The sequence below is a fragment of the Sciurus vulgaris genome (genome assembly GCF_902686455.1).
Source record: "Sciurus vulgaris genome assembly, chromosome: 6".
Classification (NCBI taxonomy): Eukaryota; Metazoa; Chordata; class Mammalia; order Rodentia; family Sciuridae; genus Sciurus; species Sciurus vulgaris.
Genome location: NC_136466.1, coordinates 62,007,611 through 62,031,608, shown reverse-complemented (window position 1 = coordinate 62,031,608; position 23,998 = coordinate 62,007,611). Strand labels below are relative to the sequence as shown.

Below are 23,998 nucleotides of genomic sequence, written 5' to 3'. Positions count from 1 at the left end.
ACCTCAGTCTTATTCTGTGCTAAGCACTTTACTGAATGACTTAATTCTCACAACCCTATGAGAGTTTTATAGATAGGCACTGAAGCCCAGGAGGATTAACCCAAAACCACACAGCCTGGTAGTGTGGGGCTGAGATTTGCCCTTGGATCTGGCCTGCTGACTCAAGCCAGTGCTGTTAAGCACTGTGGATTACCAAGTACCTCCTGGGTTTTGGAACTCTGGTGCTTCTCATCTCATCTGACCATCATGAGATTTTTGGTTTCCAGAATAGACAAAGGCCTTCCTTTTTGCAAAGTCTCCTAGTCCTACCTGGTGCCTCCCCTGTCCTATTCAAGGCTCCTCCATCTCAGAATGGAGTACCATTTCCTTCACTCCCAATTTGTAGCATCTCCTCCCTTTTCTAGTATCAGACACTTTTTTTCTTGAAAACCAGGACTTTATTTTGCTTCTTTTGTGTGTGAAGAGTGATGTGACTTGTGGGAGAGATGTTGTGAAGTCTATGAAATGAAACAGAAAGTACTGAAGGAAGCCTAACTATGCAGTTAATCATGAGGAGACTACTTGTCCCCTGTCTTCAGGGACTAATGATAGTAGCCTCTGCAATTTGCTACTCAGTTGGTATTTCCTCTCCTTAGCTGCTTGTGGAGAGGGTAGACTCATTCGGCTCCCCTAGCCACATATGAAATGGTGGTGGCAGAAGTTGCCCTTTATTCATAGCTTGCACTCAGTGCCCTGTAAAGTGGTGGATGAAGAGGAATAAGATGAGGGAGATGCAATCTTCAGATTTTAGCACAGAGATTTCCAGTGTGGAGGGCTTGCTGGGCCTCTCCCACAGGGTTTATGGTTCAGTAAGTCTGGAGTAGGGGCAAAGACTTGACTTCTAATGAGTTTACAGTGATGCTCATGCTGCTAGTCCAGACCACTCACCTAGGGGAATTTTTTTCAAATGCAAAAGAAGGATAGAGTTCATACATTTTAAAACCCAGGTATTAATTTGCTATATTAGGTCAGCAGTAGGGATTGAACCAACCTCACACTTGGAAGTGCTAGATGCTTGTAATAGATCATTAAATGCTGCCTGTAGAGGATTTAACTGTGCACTGACACAGGGAGCTTGGGAGGGCCTTTGAGGAAGGGGAGGAATCCACAGGGCTTTGGAAGACTGGTAGAATTTCACTAAATAGTATTCTAATTATTCTTGCCAGACAGGTATTGGGATTGAGGATTGAGATTTAGAACTAAACATATATTCACATTTTTGTTACATCCCTAGCTCTAGTATCTCACCTTGGACACCCCTTGACTCATTTATTAGGAGTTAGCTCCAAAATGTGTGGTATAATAACAGGCACTAACAGTAGCTCCCCTTCCCTTGCAAGTCTGGAAATGACATGAATAAAGGTATAAAAGCAAAGGAACTTGGAGACTGTGTCAGTGTGGGGAGTACTGTTGCATGCAAGAAGGAAAACACAGTTGGGTACTGAGTTTTCAAATTCAAATTCAGAAGTAGGCCCATAGTGCATGGCTGTCAGACCCCACTCTTTGCTGAGCCTTGGTTTCCCTTGTGTATGACAAAGGGGAGAAGTCTGTTGTGTTGCTAAAATTCTGTGGCTTCCTACAGTTTGCCTTTTTATTTTATCTTGGCCCTTTAGTTCACCTGGCCTGAATTCTTGGGTTCCAGTGAGGTAAATGTGGAGGACTTCTGGGCCACAATGGAGACAGAGATGATTGAGCAGGTGGCGTTCCCTGCCAGCATCCCTATAACCAAGTTCGATGCCTCTGTTATTGCCCCCTTCTTCCCACCACTCATGAGAGGAGCTATGGTCATCAACACTGAGAAAGACAAAAACCTGGATGCGAAACCAGTACCTGGTAAGGCTACCTGGTGACTGACAGTGGTCAGGGAATGACTCACTCAAGAGTCCCAGGACATTATCTGTGGCACGACAGCATAGTGGTAAAGAGAAGGCCAGGCCCACCTAGAGGACTCCTTCTAGAAAGATGATAGCCTGTGACAGAATCTCCTGGAGTTTAAAGTCACATTTGAGAATTTTGAAGAGTTATTTCCATATAATATGGAACAAACACAGCTCACTGTCAACCTTCTAGGGTGTACTGCACTAAGTATTGGAAATCTTGCAAAAAAAATGCTGATGATAAAGCTCCAATTCCAAAGATTTTCTTTGAAAAGTGTAGGGGAGGCCTGGGAATCTGCCTTCAAAACTAATTTTTCAGGTGTTTTTGCAGAAGGTTTGAGAAGCCCTGGATTAACTATAAAGAGCATAATTTTTGGACAAACTTGTGTTTGATTCCTTACTATCCCACTTAGGAGCTCTGTGACCTCTGGCAATTTCATGGTCTTGAACCTTTAACTGTACCTCATAGTAAGAAACATTTTACATCATGACATGGAATGATGTTCACGTAGATGCATATGTTGCATATGTAACTGAAACAAAACTTTCACAGAACAGTTCTTTTCTTTACCAAGTGCAACACACGCTTTTCTATTTTTTAAAAATTCTGGATATGGCCTGATAAGTTGATTTCACAAATACTTAAGATGCTATGATCTACTGGTTATCAAACATTGCTTCCTAACACTAAATATTGAGGCTCCACCTAATAGTTGCTGCTTTGAAGCCCAGGAATTTTTTGTAAGACTGCCACACAGTTTTCTTGATTAATCAGTTGGAGCATAGTATATAGAGAGCATTTTTAAAATGACAGTTACTATTTCTGTTGTTGCTGCAGGTGTGGTAAGCATATATCCTCTTGGTTCTGAAAAACAGAAAGCTTTGAATTAAAAGCTGGCCCATTTTAGAATTCTTTTTAATGGTTATATGCTGTGTCTCACTTAGATGTTCCAGGGCATGTTCCAAGTTCTGAGAGGCTTAAGATACCTGCAGATGTCATCCACCTGACTTGAGTCCCATTTGTACCACACTGGGAAGTGCTCAGTGCAGAGCTGGCTTGCACTGCTTACTGTTCTGCAGGCCTAACCCATCTTGATCTCATCCTCAAACATGAGGGAAGGGACTGCCCATGACCTCTGATTGCTGGTGGCAGCATCTCCCATCAGCACTGTTTTCTTTCACAGGCAATGGTAGTGCCTTGGTGAGGCTGCTCCAGGAGGGCACCTGCAAGCTTGAGGAGATTGGCTCCTACAGTGAGAAGGAGCTCCGGCATCTGCTGAGGCAATGTGACATCCCCTTTAGGGCAGAAGACTCCAGGGTGAGTTGTCTGGGGCAGTGGACATTGAGGCTTTGGGAATAGACTGGTTGGTCTGTTTCTCTAGGCAGCATAGGAACATTTGTTAGTAGGCACCTGTGTTGGGCAGAGAGTGTTTGCTGGTAGTCAGGGAACCAGATTATGACTTCATGTGAGGCACTGGCCTCCAGTTGGTTCCCACCTATTGAAAGTAGCAGGCCCAGGAATTTTTTGTAAGACTGCCACAGTTTCCTTGATTAGCCAGTTTCAGGAGCATAGTGCAGAAAGAACATTTTTAAAATGACAGCTGCTACTTCTCTTGTTGCTACAGGTATAGTAAGCATCTGTAAGTAAGTAGTAAGACTCTGGAGTCAAGAATCCTGACCTTGGATAAGCTATCTTACATTTTAAACTTCATTTTTGTCACTTACAAAATTGAAATAACTAGAATATCAGCCTCATGAGGATGTTGTAAGAAATGCATGTTACATAGCATCTGGTTTTAAAACTCTCAGAAAGTGGCTGCTATTACATACATTATGTAAATATGGGTTATATCCATATATTATTTACTTTCCTTCATATTTTTGTGCTGTTAGAAGTATTATTCTTCCTTCAAATTCAGATTCATGTGTTAGCTCCTCATTTAAGGTTTCTCTGACCTTTAAAAAGTAGAAAAACCCTAGGCCTCAGAATCTGGCAGCTTGGTCAGTCTTGCTGGCTTTGTTCATGACCCATTTTTTTTTGGCCTCCAGTTGCCTAACTGCACCTAGAGAAGGTTGGACTGGTGAGGTCTAAGGCCCACTCTGGACTGGCCATTGATCCTTTTGTTTTGGGTGTGGTGAGCATCAGGCCTAGTCCTTTTAGCATTCACTCCTGCATTTTTATTTTGTCATCCTCCTCCAGGATCAGCTCTGCTTCTCCTTATTGGCTCTCTATGAATCTGTACAGAATGGAGCCAGAGTTAGACAGCCCCCACCTCATTTCACAGGGGGTAAGATCTACAAAATGTGCCCCCATCAGGTAAGAGGATAACAAGGAGCAACTTGGGGTGAACTTGCTAATTGTAAATTGCCCACTCAGAGAATTGGATCCCACTCATTCTTTGCGGGTTGAGACTTTTAGTCACCCTGTAGCCTGTGGAGTAGCAGCCCAAGGGTCAGGTGCCATCCTGTGGGCTGGTGATGGAGCTTGGGTCATTCATCAGTGTGTGTTTATTAAGCACCCTACCATTGCTGGACTCTTGAGTCACCTGTTAAGGGTACACGAATGAACAACAGAGATGTTATTCCTTCCTAGTTGACCTCATTTTATTAGGGAAGTAAAGTCACCACAGCTGATGATGATAGCTCTGAAGGAACCAAATATGGGCCACAGAAAGTAACAGACTTCTATCTATAAAACAGCCAGAGAAGGCTGAGACCTTGAAGGATAGGGAAGAACCCCAGTGTTGAATAAGAGAAAGGAGTGTTTCCCAGCAAAGAGACCATTAGAGGCCAGATCTCACAGAGTTTCAGATCCCAGAGTAACCATTTGGATTTTTATTCTGAGACTGATGGAGGACCTTTTGGTTGGTGTTGAGTGGAAAATGGCAGTGGTGATATGGTCTGATTTTGGTTTGGGGAAGATCACTCCATGTCTTTAAGGGTGAACAGGGTAGGCCCAGAATATCTCTGGGACAGGTTGTATAACTGATGAAAGAATAGCCCTGGAGGATACCAAAACTGAAAGCCAAGTACTGAATATGGTGGTCGAGGCATGTTTCAGCAGAGTCTCAGTTCACTGAAGTGTTTGAGTGAGCAGGATGACCTAGCTATAAAAAGAGAATAAGGTTCTGATCCACTTGAACAGAAGCTATATCTGAGGGAGATACTTGTCCCTCACCCCCACCCCCACCGCAGCCTGGGGTCATCTCATGGAAAGCATCTGACAGTACAAGGACTCAAAAGCTGTCATGGGCTGAGAGGGGCAGCATATCACTTGGAAGCAACAGTTGGTGAATGTGAAAGCAGAGCTCTCCAGTATACCCAGAGTGTCCAGCAGTGGAATGGTGGGGTGGAGGTATTCACTAGACTCCACCAGGGCTTCCTGCCTGGGTGGCACATTGGGTCTTGGGGGTAGGAGGTCTTGCTCAAAATACAGATGCTTTGAACCCAGAGATGCTGATTTCTTAGATTTGGGCTGGAGCCCAGGAATCTCCATCTTTACTACTCTTAGCTGTGGGTGCTGTGTAGCTAGTATTGGTAACCACTAGATGATGCTTGATTAGGTGATGTGGAAGGATTGGGGTTTCGTGGAAATATCCTGAGGCACCTTTCAGCCTAAATGGAGGACAGAGTGTCTATTTTCTCAAGAGAGGATGAGCTAGTGACTTCATTTAGGGATGGAAATAGGAGGGAAGCAGAATGTCATGGGTTCTGGAAGAATGACTCTGAGACTTTTGTCATGAAACTGATGGTTCATCTTCTTGGGAAGAGGTGAGTGAGGACCCTACTCAGGCTACCTGCAAATTGGTTTCTTAACCCTGCCTGGGCCCTCCATCTTCCCCCAGGTGGTCTGCGGCTCCAAGTATCTTGTTCGAGGCGAGAGTGCCCGTGACCACGTGGATCTGCTTGCCTCTTCCCGCCACTGGCCCCCTATCTATGTGGTAGATATGGCCACACCAGTGGCCCTGTGTGCTGATCTTTGCTACCCAGAGCTGACCAGCCAGATGTGGGGGAAGAACCAGGGCTGTTTCTCCAGCCCCACAGAGCCGCCGGTGGTGAGTTACATCCCAAGGAACTAGAAAAATTCTTCAGGCTAACATTGTCCTAGCCCCCTGTTCTTCAGGGATCCCGTCTAGGAACCATTTCTGTTACCATTTTTCTTCACAAATGTCTCCCATCCTCTGTGTGTAAGGCCATGGCATGTCATTTAGTGCATCTGCAGTATCCCATACAGGGCTCTCTTGTGTTAAAAGAGGTTGCCTTCTGCATAGGATAGAGAATTGCTGTCTTTGAGAGTGCACACCGACCAGCCCTGGAGCATGTTGTTTCACTCCTATAGCTTAGATTTGATGGCAAGTATGCTACATAGCATGCTTGTTGTTACATACAGACATAGTGGTTTTAAGAAAATATTGGTCTTGCCTGCAGAACAATGAGCTAGATAAACCACTATTCTTTATAATTTAAAAAATGAGGAGGAATGGGATTTAGCCCTAGTAGGGCCTTGGATTCAGTCCCCAGTACCAATCTGGCCTGACCCTCTCCTTTTAAAAGGGGATATTAAGACCTAGAGGAGAAGATGGACTTAACCAGGACCACATAATAGATCCGTGGCAGAGTACTTGTCTCTGTGCGTTGGTGTATCATACCGGGCAATAGTTCTTACCAGAGGCACACTCTCCAAGACTCCCCTTTGACCTTTGCTGAAAGAGGTATCGGACTGATATCAGGAAGAAGAAAAAATTAGAGAAGTAAGCATTCCTGCCAGGGTGCAATATGGGAGGCAAAGGCCTCTGACTTTGCCTTGGAGTTGACATTGTCATCACTTCCTGGGGCTCCTAAGCTTCGAGAACTTGTACAGGGGACTCCAGAAAGGTATTTTAGTCTCCCTCAGAGCCAGTTTCTCCAACTCCCTATAGCCTGAATTTACTAGGTACAGTGAAAAGAGAAGCTCAAGCATTGCAGCATCTGCTGCAGAGTGTCCTGTACCCATTCTCACCTGAGGAAATGGAGGCACAGAGGCAGAGGACAGGGGCCTGGCCCAGGAGATTGAGTAAGCAGTGATGGTAGGATTTAAGCAGGACTGGCCACCCCCACAGCTCTTCTCTCACCCATGACACAGATTCTACCTTAGTCATTCCATTCCCTCACATCAAATTGACTTCTTGTCTCTTCTAGAGTGTGTCCTGCCCTGAGCTCTTGGACCAGCATTATTCTGTGGATATGACAGAGACTGAGCACTCCGTCCAGCACCCAGTCACTAAGACTGCCACACGGCGCATCGTCCATGCAGGCACACAGCCCAATCCTGGTGACCCCAGCTCTGGGCACCACTCCTTGTCCCTGTGCCCTGAGTTGGCACCATACGCAACCATCATGGCCTCCATTGTGAACAGCAAACCAAACAGTGTCCGCCAGCGGCCCATTGCCTTTGACAATGCCACCCACTATTACCTCTACAACCGCCTCATGGACTTCCTCACCAGCCGTGACATTGTCAACCGGCAGATCCACGACATTGTGCAGAGCTGCCAGCCTGGCGAGGTGGTCATTCGAGACAACCTCTACCGCCTTGGGGTTGCTCAAATCAAGACAGAGACAGAAGAGGAAGGTGAGGAAGAAGAGGTTGCCACAGTGGCAGAATAAGCCAGGCTGTTGTACAGGGATTGCACCATCTCTCTCAAGCCATAGTATGGCCCTTGCCCAAGGCAGATCTCTCCAGGGGACCTGCAGAAGCAGTCACCTGTGGGAAGGGCCTCTTGACTGCTGGGACTGACCAAAGAGCTTCCATTTTCTGAGCATGGTGGGGCCCCCGGTTCTTGCTTCTTAATCCTTGGGGGCTGAGGGGAGTTGCCAAGAAACCCCTCATGGGCCCTGAGAGAGTGCTTGGGGGACATAGTGTGTTTATGGTAGAGGAGAGAGGCTGAGGGAAAGGCTGGTAGCGGTTCCCTGGGGCCTGCTGCAGGTTGGGGTGGAAGCCTGGGTGGGCTGAGGCAGGAGCCCTTGCACTAGGTGGGGCAGCTGCTGAGGTGTATCTCCCTCTCTCCCCTGGGATGAGCCCTGTGGCCACATGAGCTCCTTAGCCTATTGCCTTGACTAGGGGCCTTGGTGTCCTCATTCATGCTAGGGGTCCTTTTGGGTTCTTGATTCTCCTCAAAGGAGGGATGCATTTTTCTCCGACTCTTCCTGTACCCACATCTGGGGGAAGCTGAGGAGGGAGGAACAGTCAGCCACAGCTCTCTTCCAGGACTGTTCTCTGCCCTGAGCTTTGGGGAAGAGAATCCCCTTCCTCCTTTCCCTGGCCACTGCTGCTGCACCCTACATCCTGTCTGGGCCCTGGGACCCTCACCACAGAGGGGATGTGGCCCATGGTTGTGACATAACCTGGCAGCAGTAGGAAAACTCCCTTCTGTGAAGGGGAAGCAGACTGGGCCATATGGAAACAGCAGGACTGGCTCAAGTGCCCACAGTTTGCTTAGGGCCCGGGAATTGGCCAAGTATTTAATTTATTGAGAGGAATGGAGTAGGTGGCTTTTCCCCCCTCTCTTCCCCCAACAAGAATAAAGTTTATTAAATTATCTGGTTTTGATGAAGCAAGAGACAGTCCTATGCTCATTGTATGGGGTACATTGTGATGGAGCTCATGAGGTGCTAAGCTTGTCACTTCACATGAACAAGGAATGGAAGGAGGTCTTGGGGAATTTGCAGACACTTGGGTGGCGCAAAGAACCAGAGGTCAGCTGCGTTAATGCTGTTAGTTTAATGTTGACAGGGACGTCCACAGTGTGACTGTTAGTTATGGTGAGTCAGCTTGGGGAGTGCAGTGCTTCTTGCTTGGTGCGGCCTGCCACACGCGAAGGTCCCCTGCCTTCCAGCCCACGATGGGCAGAACACCCCTCCCATAGCTGCCACTTGGCTCATTATAGCAGTACCAGATCCAGGGTGGGGTGGGGCTGTGGAGTGAGGAAGGCTGTAGGAACTAGAAGGTCCCGTTAACTGTGGTCTGTGAGCACCCGTCCACTCCTGCTGTTCCACTCAGTCAGAGCCATCCTGCCACTTGCTGGGGTGCTCAGTTCTGAGGAGCTTTGTTTCCTCAATATCAGGGTAACTCCTGGGAACTTCATAGACATAAAATCAGTCCATTTCGGTAGAGCCGAGGGGATCAGGGAAGGGAGGGGCTCTTAGAAATGGGAACAAGGTTAAGACGGGGAGCTGGGGTTCTCCCAGTTGGCATAGCAAATGTGAGGCCAACAATGTGAGAACAGTTGAGGGTGGGCAAGGGAAGGGGGCTCAGCCCCCAGCCCCTTCCTGGCAGTGGTGGCCCAGGCTCTGGCATGGGGTCCTCTCAGACCTCCCCAGGATCTCTCACGTCCCCAAGTTTCAGAGCTGGGCCGAGCTGTTGAGTGAAGTGACCACGGGTAGAGTTTGTAGGTTCTCCCTACATCATCCTGTCCTGTAGGAGGGCAGGCAGGACTCAGTCAGCCGCCTCAGCAGAACTGGTAGTTGTTGGGCTGCAGCAGAGGCTGGGCACTCTCCCCTGGCTCACAGCAGGCCAGGTGCTCACTAGAACTCTCTTCCTCTGGCTCGCTGTTGCTGCTGCTGCTGCTGCCACCACCACTGCTGCTGCTGCTTGGCAGATTGGCATAATCCTGAGAGTGGAGAAGCCAGGGACTGTCAGTGTGGCTTCATCAGGCCTAGTGTGCCCTGGTCTTCCCACCACCACCCTGATCACTGCCCCACTCACCTCTCTCCTGTCTACTTGGGCCTGCTCCTGGAGGAGGGAGCAGATCTGCTGGAAGGTGGGTCTGCGGGTGGGCTCCAGGTCCCAGCAGGCCTGCATGATGCTGTATCTGGAGACAGAACAGGTTGTCTACATGAAGCTCCCCAGTCACTCTGGGGATCATTATATACCCAGAAGTTTCCAAAACTAGCTTGGGAAACTAGTCAAAAGTAAGTTAGGGACTGAGGTATAGCTTTCTTTTGCAGTACTAGGGAAGCCCTGGATTCAGTTCCCAACTCTGCAAGAGAAAGTTTAGTATAAAAACTGTTAAAGCATTCTTTGCACGCTTTATCTCTTAATCCTCATGGTAACCCTTGAAGAAGGGTTTCATCATACCCATTTTGACAGATGAGGCCATTTGGGATTCTTAGGGTCAAGGTAATAACAGTCTGAGTTAAAAGCCCACCATCTGAGATTAGGACCAGCCCCAGTTCGAAGCCTTCCCTTGGTAACAGCCCCATGCTAACAGGAGACCCGGAATTCCATAAAAAGGGCTTCTCTCAGGGTCTACTGTGGAGGAGATAAAGCCTGGTCCTGGAACATTCTGGATGGAGACCAGGGCTACAGGCCTTCCGTCCGCTTCTAACTAAACCTAGGTGTCCTCCCTCCCTGGGACCCCTTCACATACATGTTCTTTGGGGCAAATGCAGGTTGGGCCATCTGGTATCCATCCTTCACCAGCTTGTAGAACTTGCTGTTCACCAGGATGCCTGGGTAGGGGTTCAGCCCTACAAAGACCAGTGTCATGTCAGAGGCCACACTCATTGCTTGCTTTCCTCTTGCCCCACCAACATTCATCTCAGGCAGAATGTGTGGTCCCACCTGAACTGTGGCCCTAAAGCAGCAGCTGCTCCTACCCAGGACTGTGCCATGCACTGGGCAGCTGTCATACACTTGGGAGGTGAGAGCCTCTGCCAGGCCTTTCTGCACCACGTAGAGAATTCTAGCACAGGTTTTGGAATTGGGTGGACAGGTTGGATTTCAGTAAAGTGAGGTCAATCCCAGGTGCTTGTTGGTTTGGTAGAACACTATATTTGAGGACAGCACAAGTGCCTGTGGCTAGTCCTCAGGAGGTGGGAGCTAGTAGATAATGCTGCATCTTCTAGGTTTTGCACAAAGGTTTGCAGCTGTGGTAGCCCCAACTGCACAAGCAGAGACAAATGAAGGAAGAGGCCAGAGGGTGTGGGTGTCAGGTGGAGGGTCTGCCAAGCCCACACAGGGGCTCCAGGCTGGGTTTCAGAGTCCTTGCCCAGCTCTTGCTCTGCCCCAGGCATCAGGCATCCTTGACTAGATTCCTTGAAGTACAAGACACTGGTGGGTAACAGGAGTGAGTCCCCGCCCAGGCCCGCAGTGGGCCTAGTGACTCACCAAGTGAGAAGATCTCCCACAGGAGGATGCCATAGGACCAGACGTCGCTCTGAACTGTGTAGACACAGTCGAAGATGCTCTCGGGGGCCATCCACTTAACAGGCAGGCGGGCCTGGCATGACAGTTCCTGTCACTCAGGGCTCTAGCTCTCCATCCCCTCTCCAGCCTGGCCCACCTTCCCCCAGCACTCACGTTGCCCTTGACAATGTAGTTGGAGTCATTCATGATGTCTCTGGCCAGCCCAAAGTCCCCAATCTTGGCCACGTGCCCATTGGTCAGCAGCACGTTTCGAGCTGCCACATCCCGGTGGATGCACTGAGGGAAAGCGCTGCTGAGTTAATATCGCCTCACCCCCACCACCCAGCCCAAGGTGAGGAGGGACAGAGAGCTCCACAAGGCCTTATCCCTGTGGGAGGAAGTGGACCTGTTTTGGTCCTGTACCCTGAACACTGTTCAAACCTACCAGGGCCCAGGGTTGGAAAAAATGTAATGTGGTAAGACAATGTTGAGAAACTGCTGTCACCTGCTTCCTTGTCCCTCTAGCTCTTGTCTCTGAGCCATAGGAGCTGCCTTCAAGCTCGGTTTTTGGCCCGGGCCCAGAAGTAGTGAGCCACACATTACAGCAAGAGCAGCTGCTATCTTCTGGGCCTGACTTCCAAGCCCTCCCTGAGCATTCACACAAAATCCTATTTCACCCTCAAATGGTTCTGGGATTATGTCCATTTTTATAGGTCTAGACACTGAAGTTCAGAGAATTTCATTAGTTGCTCAAAGTCACACAGCAAATTAAACTGTTAGGGCTGCCCATTAAACCATTGACTACCAGTCCTGTCCTAAGGACAATGGCACAAGCTTGGTCCCTGGGCACTGTTCCTGGTTGAAGTGTCTTCTACATGTCATCTCATCCTCTTAACTGAGGAAGGTTCTGTTTTCTTCCCTGAGATCATGTGCTTTGTGAGGGAAGATAACTGTTGTGTCCTTCACACTAGTAAGTAAAAATGAGTGAATGAAGCAGCTCTTGGAACTAGACCCTTCCTGGCCACACTGGGGAAATAGCCTGCCCAGGCTGGGGACTGCATCCTCGCTGAAGCACAGCTCCCCACCACTCACTCCTGAGGCCCTTTGGGGCCACTGCCCTTGCTCTCCTGGACTCCTGCTCCTCCTTTGCCCCTCATAGTCTCCTTTCCTCCCCACTTATCCTCATTAATTCAACCCTCAGGGGTTCTGCACCCACCCCCAAAAGGGACCTGGGCCACTACAAGCCCAACTGGTTCTGACTCACATTCTTAGAAGCAAGGAAGGCCATGCCCTGTGCCACTTGACTGGAGAAGTGGAGCAGATCCCGGAGCTCCAGAGGCCGGCCAGCCTCCTTATTCAAGTCTGAGGTGGGAAGAGACGTCAGGGGAGCCTCACCACAGCCTTACCCCATCCCCAAACCTCTTCCTTTGTCCCCTGGCCCTGTTACCTCCTCACCTTGCTCAGAGAAGGAGTCACTGGAAGAAGTGGAGACAGGCCTCATCTCCACATAGGTGTCCACACCCTGACTGGAGAAGCCACTGTCCCTACATAAGGGAGAGGGTTGAAGGCTGGTCAGTTCCTGTCACTGCATTTCCTAGCTCAGACTTGGCCTCCAGCCATTTCTTGACCATTCCTGGCCACTCAGCAGGGAAGGGAAGGAATTTCAAAGTCAATTTGAGCATCCCTTTCTGATAAGCCCACCTTCCACATTCTGTCCACATAGATCACTGAGCTCTGCCTGGCCATCCCCAGCGCCAAGAGCTACAGCCCATTCTATCTTTAGAATAGATATGGCTTTGCCTTAGAAAGTTCTTCACTGCACCTAATGCCAAATGCCCCTTGGATTTTCCTTTTTGAATCTTGCTCTATGCTCAAGGGACACCAAAGATTTGGGGCACTATTCCCCACAACAACCCTGCTGAAATTTGAGCATATTCTGTGACCATTTCTTTGAATCCTTTCTTCTCTAGATAATACCCTCATCCTTGGCTTCACCTTAAAATCACCTGGGAAACTTTTAACACTCTGCAGGCCCAGACCACCCTCAGAAACTCTAGGGACAAAGACATTCACAGCTTTCAGTTTCTCTAAGTAGAGGAGAGTGCCTTAAACTTAATTCATGCAGATAAACCACCTGAGGAAGCTCTTTAAAATGAAAATTCTGACCCAGCAGACGTGGGCAGGTGGACCTGAGATGTGCATTTCTAACAATCCCATAGCAGAGAGGCCTGAGTTTGAGAAGTTCTGTTCTAGACTGGCCAGCCACTACTGCTTCACAGTTCAACCAGATATGATCTCTGAACACCTTGCATTCTGTCCTGCATTGGAGATGTGCAACTTGACCCTGCCCACACTCCAGCGTTCCCAGAAAGAGAACTTAGTGTTTTATTAATGACCTGATTATGGCAACACCACACTCTCCCTTGTTTTAGAACTCTGCTTCTCTACTAACATAGCCTGGAATCCCATTGGCAGGATTGGTCATGTGCCATTTGCCCTTGAAATTTCTCCACTCTGGGAATACTTCCTCTCTCTGCAGATTTGAAGATTAAAGTCAATACTTTTCTTTGGCACTCCTTTTGATTTGATCTGGCTGGTGTGTGCCACCCGCTCAGAGGGGTGTCAGGGAATCAGAAGAGGAAGCAGACCATGTCAGCCTCCCATTTCTGAGAAGGCTGGACAAAGAAAGATGATCTCTTTCTTTTGCTTCCCTGTGCTTGGCAGCAGCCAGTACCTAAAATAAGGGCACAGCACATGCCCTTCTTGTTCTACTCTTCTTCTGGCCCCAGCAGTCTGACTCTGGGGCCCCACTGAGCCCCAAGACAGACCTGCAGAAGAGCCGTGTGGCTCAGGTGTACACTGGACCCAGATCCAGAAGAGCAGAATTCTAGCCCAGGTTTCACCTCAGCCCACTTGTGTGGATGAAGCTCTCCACTTCCTCTCTCAGGTTCCCCATGTGACTGTCCATCTGCCTCTGAGTGGCCTCTAGAAATCACAGCATCACAGAAAAACAGAGCAAGAAAGACCCCAAAAGGCTCAACACTCTGATGACTAACCTGGGGAAACTGAGGCCCAAGTGAACCAGGGACCTGGCCACAGTCATGCTGCTGTGGCCTCCTCTCTCCCAATAACTAACAGACTCTGCCCCCACTTGTCAGTAGTGATATGGGAACTAAGGTCAATTATTCCTGAGTGAAATGAGCCAGGGTGATGGGAGAAACAGGCAATGATTCCCCAAGTCTTCCCATCTCTGGCCATGGCTCTAGGCATGGGCCTTGGTTGGTGCTTTCCAAACACTCAAGGCAATGACTTCATTAACACTTGTCTCCACCATCCTTGGTGACCTCATATCTTTTCACTTCACACTCCCAGAATGTGGTGGGGGTGCAAATATTTGCTTAATGATGAGAATACATGGCAGAAAAGCAGAGTTGCCCTAAAATTTGGCACAGATGGGAATGTACAGGAATCCCAAAGCAGAGCTGGCTCTGCACACAGACCCAGGTCCCACCTCCCTATCCTGAACTCCTTCCTGTCCTTTGCCAGGGTACTACCTGCGGACATATTTCTTCTCCAGGTGGATGTTCTTGTAGCCAGTGTCTCCCTCAGGGTCCTGACCTGAATCCAGGATGGGTCCCAGCATGGCCTCAGCCTTCCTTCGCAGGAAGTTCAGCAGGTCACCATAGCAGCAGTACTCAGTGATGACCAGAACAGGGCCTGCAACAGCCAAGGGTGCAGGGTGAGAGATTTGCTTCTTAGCCCTGCTCCCCAGAGTGAATAGCAGCATGGGGCTGGGAGCCATAGTACTCCTGGCCTGGGACCTCACACCCCTGAGTTCTAATCCTGGCTTTGTGGTCTATTTTTTTTCTGTGCCACTGGTAACCCTGGCATCTAAAGTGGAGGAATTCAGAAAGAACTTCAGCTCAAGAATTTTTTCTTCAAAGGAAATCTGTGGCATTCAATATAGGGCAGAACTGTCATTGTTGAAGACAGTGGAAGTAGCTTGGAGTCCTGGGGCACCTCTGTGGTACCTGGGGTGAGTGTCCAAGTATCTTTGGGTGGGGGCTTTTGATCTTTTGTGTATGCGCATGTGTGGTGCTGGGAATGGAACCCAGGGATGCTCTACCACTGAGCTACATCTCCAGCCCTTAAATTTTATTTTGAGACAGGATATTGCTAAATTCCCCAGGCTGGTCTCAAACTTCAGATCCTCCTATCTTACCGTCCCAAGTCTCTGGGATTATAGATGTGTGCCACCATGCCTGACTGGGTAGGAACTCTTAAAAGGTAGATTTGGGGACTTAACTACAGACTTATAAAATCAGACACCCTTGAAGTAGAGTCTAAAAATCTGAACTTTCATCTTCTCCCCCAGTGCTCTGTTGCTCAAGGAAGTCCAAGAGCCACAGAGCAGCAGTCCACAGACTGACCTGGCTGTGTCGCCCTAAGTAACTCTTGCCTAGCCTAGGACTCTGGCCTAGCAGTTTCAGGGAGGCTGAGGTAGGGATCCTACTGGCACTTGGAGCAGATGAGAAGGGGAAGATGGAGCTAGGTGGCCCAGGGACCCTCAGGTGCCCCCAAAGTTCCCAAGACCATGGGCCCCCATTCCTGCAAGAGCCCCTCACCTCCATGGGTGCAGGCCCCCAGAAGGTTCACTATGTTCTCATGCTGGCCCAGGTGACTCATGATCTTCAGTTCCGACATGAGGGCCTCCTTTTCGTCTGCATGAGCCGTGGCTGGAAGATGGGCCACAGGTCAGAGCAAGCAGGGGTTACTCCAAGACCCAGACACATCAGAGACCAAAGAGGGAGAAAGAAATGCAGAGAGAGGAGGGATGAACTTGTCACCCAGCTGGTCTTGGAGGAGTTGGAATATAAGCTGTGACCAGGCCATGACCCTACATGTCCCTATGCATCCCAGTCTCTCTGGGGCTCAGGCAGAAGCCTCACCTACCCAAAGATTGACCAAGAGCTCCTTGGAGACAGGAGTCATAGTCTGGAGCTCCCATGGAAAGCCAAGTTCTCAATCCCCGATTCTGGGCTCTATCCCCCGGGCTCCAACAGGCTGAAAATGTGGGTGATGCTGGTGTGACCATAGGGCCAGCCCAGTCCCCAACTCCCCTCTTCTCACTCACACTTCAGCATCTTCACAGCCACCTTCAGGACAGCGTCTTCCTTGCCCAGACCAAAGGCTGTGGCCTCTACCACCTTCCCAAAGGCTCCAGCTCCAAGGGTTTTACCTGTTACACACATAGTCTCCTTAGGTCCCTTGATCCAGAAGAGCCTTCCTCGCAGGGCCCAGAGGCTCCTGCAGCCCCCTCCCCGGTTTCCACGATGGAAGGCATGGGGTGCCGAGACCACGTCTCACCAAACTGCAGGTTGTTTCTTGGGAACTCCCACTTCTCATTGTAGGGCAGCTGGGTGGGGTCGATGAAGGTGTAGCTGTTGCCTTCGTAGCTCTCGATGATCTTCCAGCGCACCTGGTATTTGGGCTTCTGCAAGAGAAGAAGGAGGCATAGGGTAACTGGGGCTGGCGGGGCAGACCTCCAGCTTACCTCCCAGGAGCAGGGGGTACAGGCGGTCCCAGAGCACTCTGCTGGACAAGTCAGTGTGAGGCCCACCATGTGAGGGGGTCATGGCATCTCGTGGCCAGTCCCTGCTCAACCCTGCCCTACCTGGCCTTCTCCAAGCCCCAGTTTCCCTTTCTGCATATTAAAGGACTTGGACAAGATAACCTCTGAGGACCCTGATATCTCTGATAGTTTGTTAATTCCTGGGTCAGGAGAGAGGGTAGAACTCAAGATCTATCCATGTTCATCCACCCACCTGCCTGGCCTCTCACCCAATTTTTTTTTTTTTTTTAGTTGGTGCTAAGAGTCGACCCCAGAGCCTCTTGCATGCTAAATGGGCACTCCTCCACTGAGAACTTACCAACCCTGTTTTATTTTTAATTACAGTAAAATACACATTACATCAAATTCACCATTGCAACCATTTTTAAGTGTGCAGTTCAGTGGTATTAAGTACATTCACATTGTTGTGCAACCAATTTCCAGAACTCTTTCCATCTTGCAAAACTGAAACTCTGCACCTATTGAAGAACCACTCTCCTGCCCTCCTGCCTCTCACCATTGGCAACCATGATCCTACTTTCTGTCCATATGAGTTTTACTGTCCTCGGTTCTTCATATAAGTGGGATCATACAGTATTTTTCTTCTGTGGCTGGCTTATTTCACCCAGTATAATGTCCTCAAGGTCCATCCATATCGTAGCGTGCGTCAGAACTTCTCTCCTTTTGAAGGCTGAATTATAGTCCCATCCAAATATTTTACTGAGCATCTACTCATGTCAGCATGATCAGCAGCATACAATAACACTCTGGCTCCCTCCACCCATATTTGCATTTTAGTGGCTCAGAGAGGTATTTAATTCAAATAAATGTGTATGTAGGGAATTCTGAAAATAGTGTTAGTGCTGGGAAGGAAATGAACAGGGTCACGGGATAGAGAGCAGTGTCAGGGAGGACCCTTTTTCAGGGTTTCCAGGTAAGGTGCACACAAATGCTGTAACCTTGAGATGGGAAAGACCCTGGCAAACAAGAGGGACGGGAAGGCGGCCGGTGTGGAGGGAAGGTGAGGAGGAGGTCCAAGAGGCAGGAAAGTCTTGAGGGTTGTGACAGGTGGTGGCTAAGTCTCCTAACCACAGTGAGAAGCCCAAAGGGTCTGGCGGGTGGGGGGCCATCTAACTTCACACTGTTGAGACAGACAAAGGGGGTTCCCTGTGTGAACTTCTGACCCACATAGCTGGGTGTGGGGTCTGGAGAGCAGAAGTAGCTGCCTCTCCCTTCCCTGTCCCCGGCAGCTGCAAGGGGCATCGTGCCAACGACTGCCCAGGAGAAGTGCTGAGGAGGCCTGGGGCAGTGGAGGACACTGAGGCCTTGGGTCAGCAGAACAACACTCTTTCCCAGCAGGCCTTGGGGATGGGGATCAACTTGGCTGTGCTTAGTAGCTAGGATCCTTTCCTGGATACCTCAGCTGAGTGTGTGAACAGGTGTTGGCGGCAAGTCTTGCCAGGTTAAAAGATTCTAGACAGCCATAGAGAGCAACTTCCAGTGGGTAACTTGGAGAAAAACTCTGCAGTTAGACTAAGGAAGAACTTTCAGGCTCTGATTCAGGAGGGTAGGCTTCGGGGGATCTTAGGAACGCCCATGTTATTGCTTGGAAGGAGAGTCTGAAATGGGACCTAGAAGCTTCCTGAGTCTCTGAGGATGAAAACCCTGCGTGTAGGGGCCTTCCTAACCCAAGAGACAGAGACCAGGAGTGGGGAGGGGACTCTGGCCTCTCCCACCACTTCCATCTCCAGGAGCCCCTGTGGCCACGGCTGTTTTTTTCTCCTTGCCACTTCTCCTTCCTCTGTCCTCCTGCAGCTGGGCTGAGTCAGCCCCTCCCTGCCCCCCATGGGCAGGGGTTAGTTCTGAGATGGGGGAGGGGGTCGAGGGAGAAGGGGTGGAAAGCCATCTCTGAATTCTGACTCCAGTGCTGACTGCCTCAGGAATCCCCACTGTCCTCCCAACTCAGCATGAACCCTTCCTAAGGCACGTGCCATTCCTGGGAGGGCCTGTCCTCGGAGGCAGCCCTGGAATGGATTCCTGCATAGCTCCGGCTGCCTGGAGGAGCCTCTCACCATCAGTGAGGTCAGCGCGTTGCCTCGCCCAGATCTCCTATAAGAGGACTGTAATGGGGCAGTGGGTGCTTCCTGAGACTCTCCTGTGAGCTGGCCCTGGGTAGACACTGTGCACAGCTCATCTGCTCCCTGCCCTGGGCCTGTGCCCCCTGCTGCCACTTGCTGCCCTTCTGGGATCCAAGTGGGCATGGAGACTTCCAGGAGCCATCCAGGCCTACAGGTCCTGTGGGTAGGTGTCCTGCCTCAGCAAGGTGGAGGCCTGAGAAATTCCCACAGGAAGCTCAGGGGGGCCTCCTGGCCCCAGAATCCTATTCTCTCCAGTGGTCTCCCCATGCTGTTCCCCTTTGTCTCCCTCCCTTGTCCCCTTCTTGCTGCCTGCTGACTCCGGCCCTTCCCTCTTTCCCCGCAACTCCTGCCCCTGTCTCTCTGGGGCACAGAAGGGCGATGACTCAGCCCTGAGGCAGAAACAGCCCTTCTATAGCCAGTCCGCTTCTCAGGCCTGGCTCAGACTGAATTCCTAGCAAAGGAGCAAGGTAGAGGAAGACTGGGTGACAGACCCTGAGGCAGGGGAATGACTGACTTGATTCCTCTAAGTCTTGTCCCATGGGGCACCTCAGCTTGGGGGAGTTTAAGGGTGTATGAGTGGGTGTGGGGAGGAGGACCTTCTGAGGTTGCAGGTCTTCTCTTGACCTTGGGTGGCCCCAGGGGACAGTTCGAGTTCTGGATGGGAGCAAGGAGGTAACTGTGAGTACATGTTCCAAAAACTGTGCCTTTGAGAAAGATTAAGGTGTCCCTAAACCACAGCCAATGGAGGCTGGTCAGTCCAGGCAGGCAGAAGGGCTGGGGTACTGGTTCCTTCTCAGGAATCTCCACAAGGCTGACCTGGGTGAGGTGGCAGCTCTGTGGGGCATTGGGAAGGACTTTTCAGTTCCACATAAGGAAGAACTTTGCACCAGTCAGAGCTGCTGGGAGAGGGAATCGTCTGCCATGAGAGTGCGTGAGGTCTAGTCTGGAGGTGGCAATAGGGCCCAACAACCAGTTTGGGTGTGTAACCAAGGAGAGGCCCCAGCCGCAGAACCCCTCGAATCCCAAGATGCATGAGCTAGCGTGGGTTCCTCAGCTGACTTCCTCCTGGGCCACGGCTTCTGCCCTTCAGCACTGTCTACACCTCATACTCTGCCCAGTCCTCTGTGTGTGGTAGGTGTAGATTGGGAAACCTTTGAGACAGCTTGCCACTGTAACCCTACTTCACAGATGGAGAAACAGAAGCTTAGAGACACTGACTTCCCATGTCTGACCTGCAGAGTCAGGATTTAGAATGCCCCTGACTCTTAAAACAGAACCACAGAAGGACTTTTTTTTTTTTTTTTTTTGGTACTGGGGATTGAATTCAGGGGCACTTAACCACTGAGCCACATCCACAGCCCTTTTTTTAAAAATTTTATTAGAGACAGGGTCTTGCTGAGTTGTTTAGGGTCTCGCTAAGTTGTTGAGGCTGGCTCTGAACTCATGATCCTCCTGCCTCAGCCTCCTGAACCACTGGGATTACAGGCATGTGCTATAGTGCCCAGCCCAGAAGGATCTTAATGTTGGAGAAGGGGCTGGTAAAGGTCACAGATCCCTTAACACAGGAGGGGAAACTGAGGTCAGAGATGATAGTGGGTCAGCCAAGGTCACCTGGCAAAACAACTTCAGAGCTGGGCCTAGACTCCTGGAGTGCTAACCTTGGACCCTGTTTCCTCAGGGCTGCATTTAGAGCAGCGTCTCCTGCTGTATGCTGGCATGGGCCTAGGGAGCTCGACCCAAAACGCCTCCACACCTCCCATCCTGTCCACTCCAGGTACTCTTCTCACAAGACCCAAGAAGGGATGGCATGAAGAGGCAGCCATGGGGTCATTCACCCCCTAATCACTCCCTTGTTCAAACCCATCCATTGCCCTGCACCTACAGGATGGGGTCCAGCCAACCCTGCAGGCCCCCAACCCCAGCCTCCTCTTCCAGGCCTCATTCCAGAATTCAGCTTGGTCTTCCCTTCACACACTGTCCTCTTGCCCAGAGTGCCTCTTCCCTGAGCCTCGTCTCTCCTTCTCTCCTTTTGCATCCCTGCCTCCAAGCCTGTTCCATCAAAGCCAAGCCACTCCCCCAAGCAGCCTCCAGGGCCCACTTTTAGAGAGGACCTCCACCTCTGACCTCCACAGCCCTCTGGCCTGGTCCCTTCAACAACTGGTCATGCTGGACAACATCTTTAGTGTGAGGAGGAGGCCAGGTCAGGTGGCAGAGGCCATGGGCTCTGGTAGATGCCCCTGGGTTCCTATATGACCAGCCCTTCATTCTGTTAGCAAGTTCTTCTGCCTTGCTGAGCCCAGTGTCCTAACGGGCAAAGTGCTGACTTGTACCCCACTCTGCACCTCCAGGTGGTTGTAAAGGTAGCATAATGTTTCACATGATGGCTAAAAACACGGCTTTGGAGTCAGTCCTGTCTGGGTTAAGAACCAGAGTCTGCCATCGATTGATCATAGAGCAGGGTAACCATCTCTACCTCTCAAGACCTTAGCTTCCAACTCTGTACAATGGGCTCAGTGGCAGTGCCCACATCCATGGCTGTGGAGGTGCTCACTGAGGTGACATCTGTAGCGCACTTCATAAAAAGCCCCTAAAATCGCCACTGGTAGGCAAGCAGTCAGCCAGATGGCATACTAAATGTGCAGTAGTAACAGGTGGCCGCTCTGATCCATGCTGATATTAAACATGGAGGAGAAGGACAAAACCTAGAGGTCTCCATCCACTATGAATCCACATGCTACAAAGGCGAGACTCAGGCCTGCCCAGGGAGGCCTTCTCTGTGTCCATCTTGTATGCGGGTGTGGGGCCTGGAAGCCCTAGCCTGGGACAGGATTCCATGCTATGCTCTCCTGGGATCTCATTGCTGGCCTAATAATGCCTTTGGCTCCATAAGACACACCTTCACTTCTGCGGCTGTTTGATTAGTGGCCATCCCCCGCCCTGTGGAGTAAGGCCTTCAGGGCTGAGCGTCAGGAGCCTCCCAGGACCTAAGCCATGTTGGGAACCATCAGGCACATGCTAAGGAGCTGCTAGCTGCATGACTGACTGACAGAGGGGTGAGTGGGGGCTGCAGGGCGGACCTGCAGGGTGGCACCGGCTCCATTCGGCTCCCCAGGTCGGGGCTGCCCAGCTCCCACTGCTTCAGCTTACCTGCTTGTACTTGTATAGGAGCACTAGCAGCAGCAGCAGCAGCAAGGCCATGACAGACATGCAGGCCACCACCACCGGTGTAAAGAGGAACTCATCCAGGTGCTGCCTGTGGGCTTCTGAGGGGGCAGGGCAGAGGAGTGAGCAGCTGCAGGACCTCTGTGCCCCCTCTCCCCACAAGACCCCCAGCGCACTGCCATAAATGCAGTAGTGCTTGTTGACTGAATGAAGTGTCCCCATGCTGAGACACTCTCAAAGCCTCAGTGAGCCTCTCCTGCAGAACCCCCGCAGGGAGGACCTCCTCTCCAGCTGTCATGCACTGCCCAAACCCTGTCCAGAATCCCCGCCTTCTGTGGCTAGGGAACAGGGGAGTGGGAGAGGGCTCTGGAGTCATTTAGTCTCACCCCCTGCCAGCCCAAGAAACCCTCAGCCCAGGGCCCAGCAACTGCTCGCAAGTACCACCACCTCCAGCCCTGGCAGTGATGGGGGATTCACTAACTCCACCTCTGGGCAGCTGGAATAGGGCTGGGGTGTCTCTCAGTGGCACAGCACTAGCCTAGCATGCCTGGGGCACTGGGTTCAGTCCCCGAGGCTCCAAAAAATGAACAAACAAGCAAAATAAGCCTGGAGGTCACACTGAATCTGCCTCCCCAGCCTTTCCCCTGTGCCCTCTCCATGTGTCCTTTGGAACTCAACAGCTCCTGGAGGGTATGCAGGCCAGGCTTATGGGGTCTGGTGTCTTTCCTTCCCTGGATCTAGAACGCTCATTCTCTTGACACAGTTTGAAGGACATAATTTCATTCCTTTTTGGAGCAGGAATGAGGTCAAATCCCACCTCTGCCACCTGAGATGGGTGACCCTGAACCTATGACCTCAATCTCAGGTTTACCATGCCCCCAACAGGAAGAAAGATGGGCCTTCCCTCCTTAAGGTTAGGAGAACTAATTGAGGTTACACCTGCGAAGAGCTCAACACAATGTCTGGCACAGCGCAAGTGACACCATGTCAAGTTCATTACTTAAAATATATAGCCACAGGCAACAGTGCTCAGGGAGGCCCTGAGAGCCATTGCTCCAGGCCAGTAGCCTGGGTCGCATGAGGATCCCTGAGCCAGGCAGAGGCCAGGGACCTACTCTTTTCCCTCTGGACCCAGAGAACCTCACCAGCATTTGGCCACAGTAGGTGCTGAAGCCTGGTTGGTAAGGGCCTGAGGGTGCTGAGGACCTCTGAGGACCAGAGACCTAGCCCGTGGAGCATTTGTGCAGAACAGAGAAAGGCCACCTACACCAGTGCACAGGCCCGGCAGCAGCTTTGAGCAGCTCTTGCACAGTGGCCCTAAATGGATAGGACCACGTCTCAGGATAGGTGAGGAGTCAGGAAGAGATGGAGAAGGCTGTCCTGGCTGTCCCAAGGCTCAGGTGGGCTGTGTTTCCAGACTCTGATATCCATGGGAGCACTGGTCCCTTGCACCAAGTGAGTGTGTGGCACACCATGTGTGTTTGCATGAACAAATGAGTCACAGTACAGGGACTGAGCAGAGGGGCTGGATCAGGTGCCAGCTTTCTTCAGGCTGCATTCTTTCTGGATCTCATCCTGCTCCTCCTGCCCTTTCCCCTCAGGTTCTATCTCTCAGGGGTTGAGATGTCCCCATCTCCCTGCCTTGGGAGCCCTGTGGTTCAGGAGGAGCCCAGGATTGACCCAGAGACATGGAACTGAGTATTGCTGGGATCTGCTCCAAATAGCCCTGGCTTCTCAGGGATGCCGTTTCCAGGACAACCTCAGTCAGAATGGGGTAAGGAGGAAGACTCACCTGCGGAGATAGCCCTGAAGGACTGGGAGCTGTTCCCCACGCTGTTGTGGGCCCTGCACTCATAGGTGGTGTTGTGCTCCAACGTCCCGATGATCAGCCGGCTCTGGACGGTCACTTTGTGGAAGGGCTCCTGGCTCAGGACTTCAGGCTGGGAGTCTACCCAGACCTTCAGCACCTGGGCCTCATCACATCTGGGAAGAGCAGAATGTATCT

The 23,998-nt window shown here is 50.8% G+C and overlaps 2 protein-coding genes across 2 annotated transcripts in view; one reads left to right on the top strand and one right to left on the bottom strand.

Annotated features, from left to right (window-relative positions):
- The window catches only part of HMGXB3 (HMG-box containing 3), a 67,832-nt gene extending 59,323 nt beyond the window's left edge, over positions 1-8,509 (top strand). Inside the window, exons 16-20 of the mRNA XM_079144748.1 lie at positions 1,653-1,872; positions 3,101-3,234; positions 4,117-4,233; positions 5,762-5,971; positions 7,095-8,509. Coding sequence (XP_079000874.1) covers positions 1,653-1,872; positions 3,101-3,234; positions 4,117-4,233; positions 5,762-5,971; positions 7,095-7,562 — 1,149 coding nt within the window. The 3' untranslated portion in view covers positions 7,563-8,509. The remainder of the gene's footprint in view (positions 1-1,652; positions 1,873-3,100; positions 3,235-4,116; positions 4,234-5,761; positions 5,972-7,094) is intronic.
- A 148-nt stretch (positions 8,510-8,657) lies between these two features.
- The window catches only part of CSF1R (colony stimulating factor 1 receptor), a 28,202-nt gene continuing 12,861 nt past the window's right edge, over positions 8,658-23,998 (bottom strand). The window contains exons 9-21 of the mRNA XM_079144756.1: positions 23,786-23,976; positions 21,979-22,094; positions 16,450-16,576; positions 16,217-16,321; positions 15,708-15,818; positions 14,637-14,799; positions 12,538-12,626; positions 12,347-12,444; positions 11,257-11,379; positions 11,065-11,176; positions 10,325-10,424; positions 9,661-9,766; positions 8,658-9,565 (exon numbers count right to left, since the gene is read on the bottom strand). Of these exons, the coding sequence (XP_079000882.1) occupies positions 9,404-9,565; positions 9,661-9,766; positions 10,325-10,424; positions 11,065-11,176; positions 11,257-11,379; positions 12,347-12,444; positions 12,538-12,626; positions 14,637-14,799; positions 15,708-15,818; positions 16,217-16,321; positions 16,450-16,576; positions 21,979-22,094; positions 23,786-23,976 (1,603 nt within the window). The 3' untranslated portion in view covers positions 8,658-9,403. The remainder of the gene's footprint in view (positions 9,566-9,660; positions 9,767-10,324; positions 10,425-11,064; positions 11,177-11,256; positions 11,380-12,346; positions 12,445-12,537; positions 12,627-14,636; positions 14,800-15,707; positions 15,819-16,216; positions 16,322-16,449; positions 16,577-21,978; positions 22,095-23,785; positions 23,977-23,998) is intronic.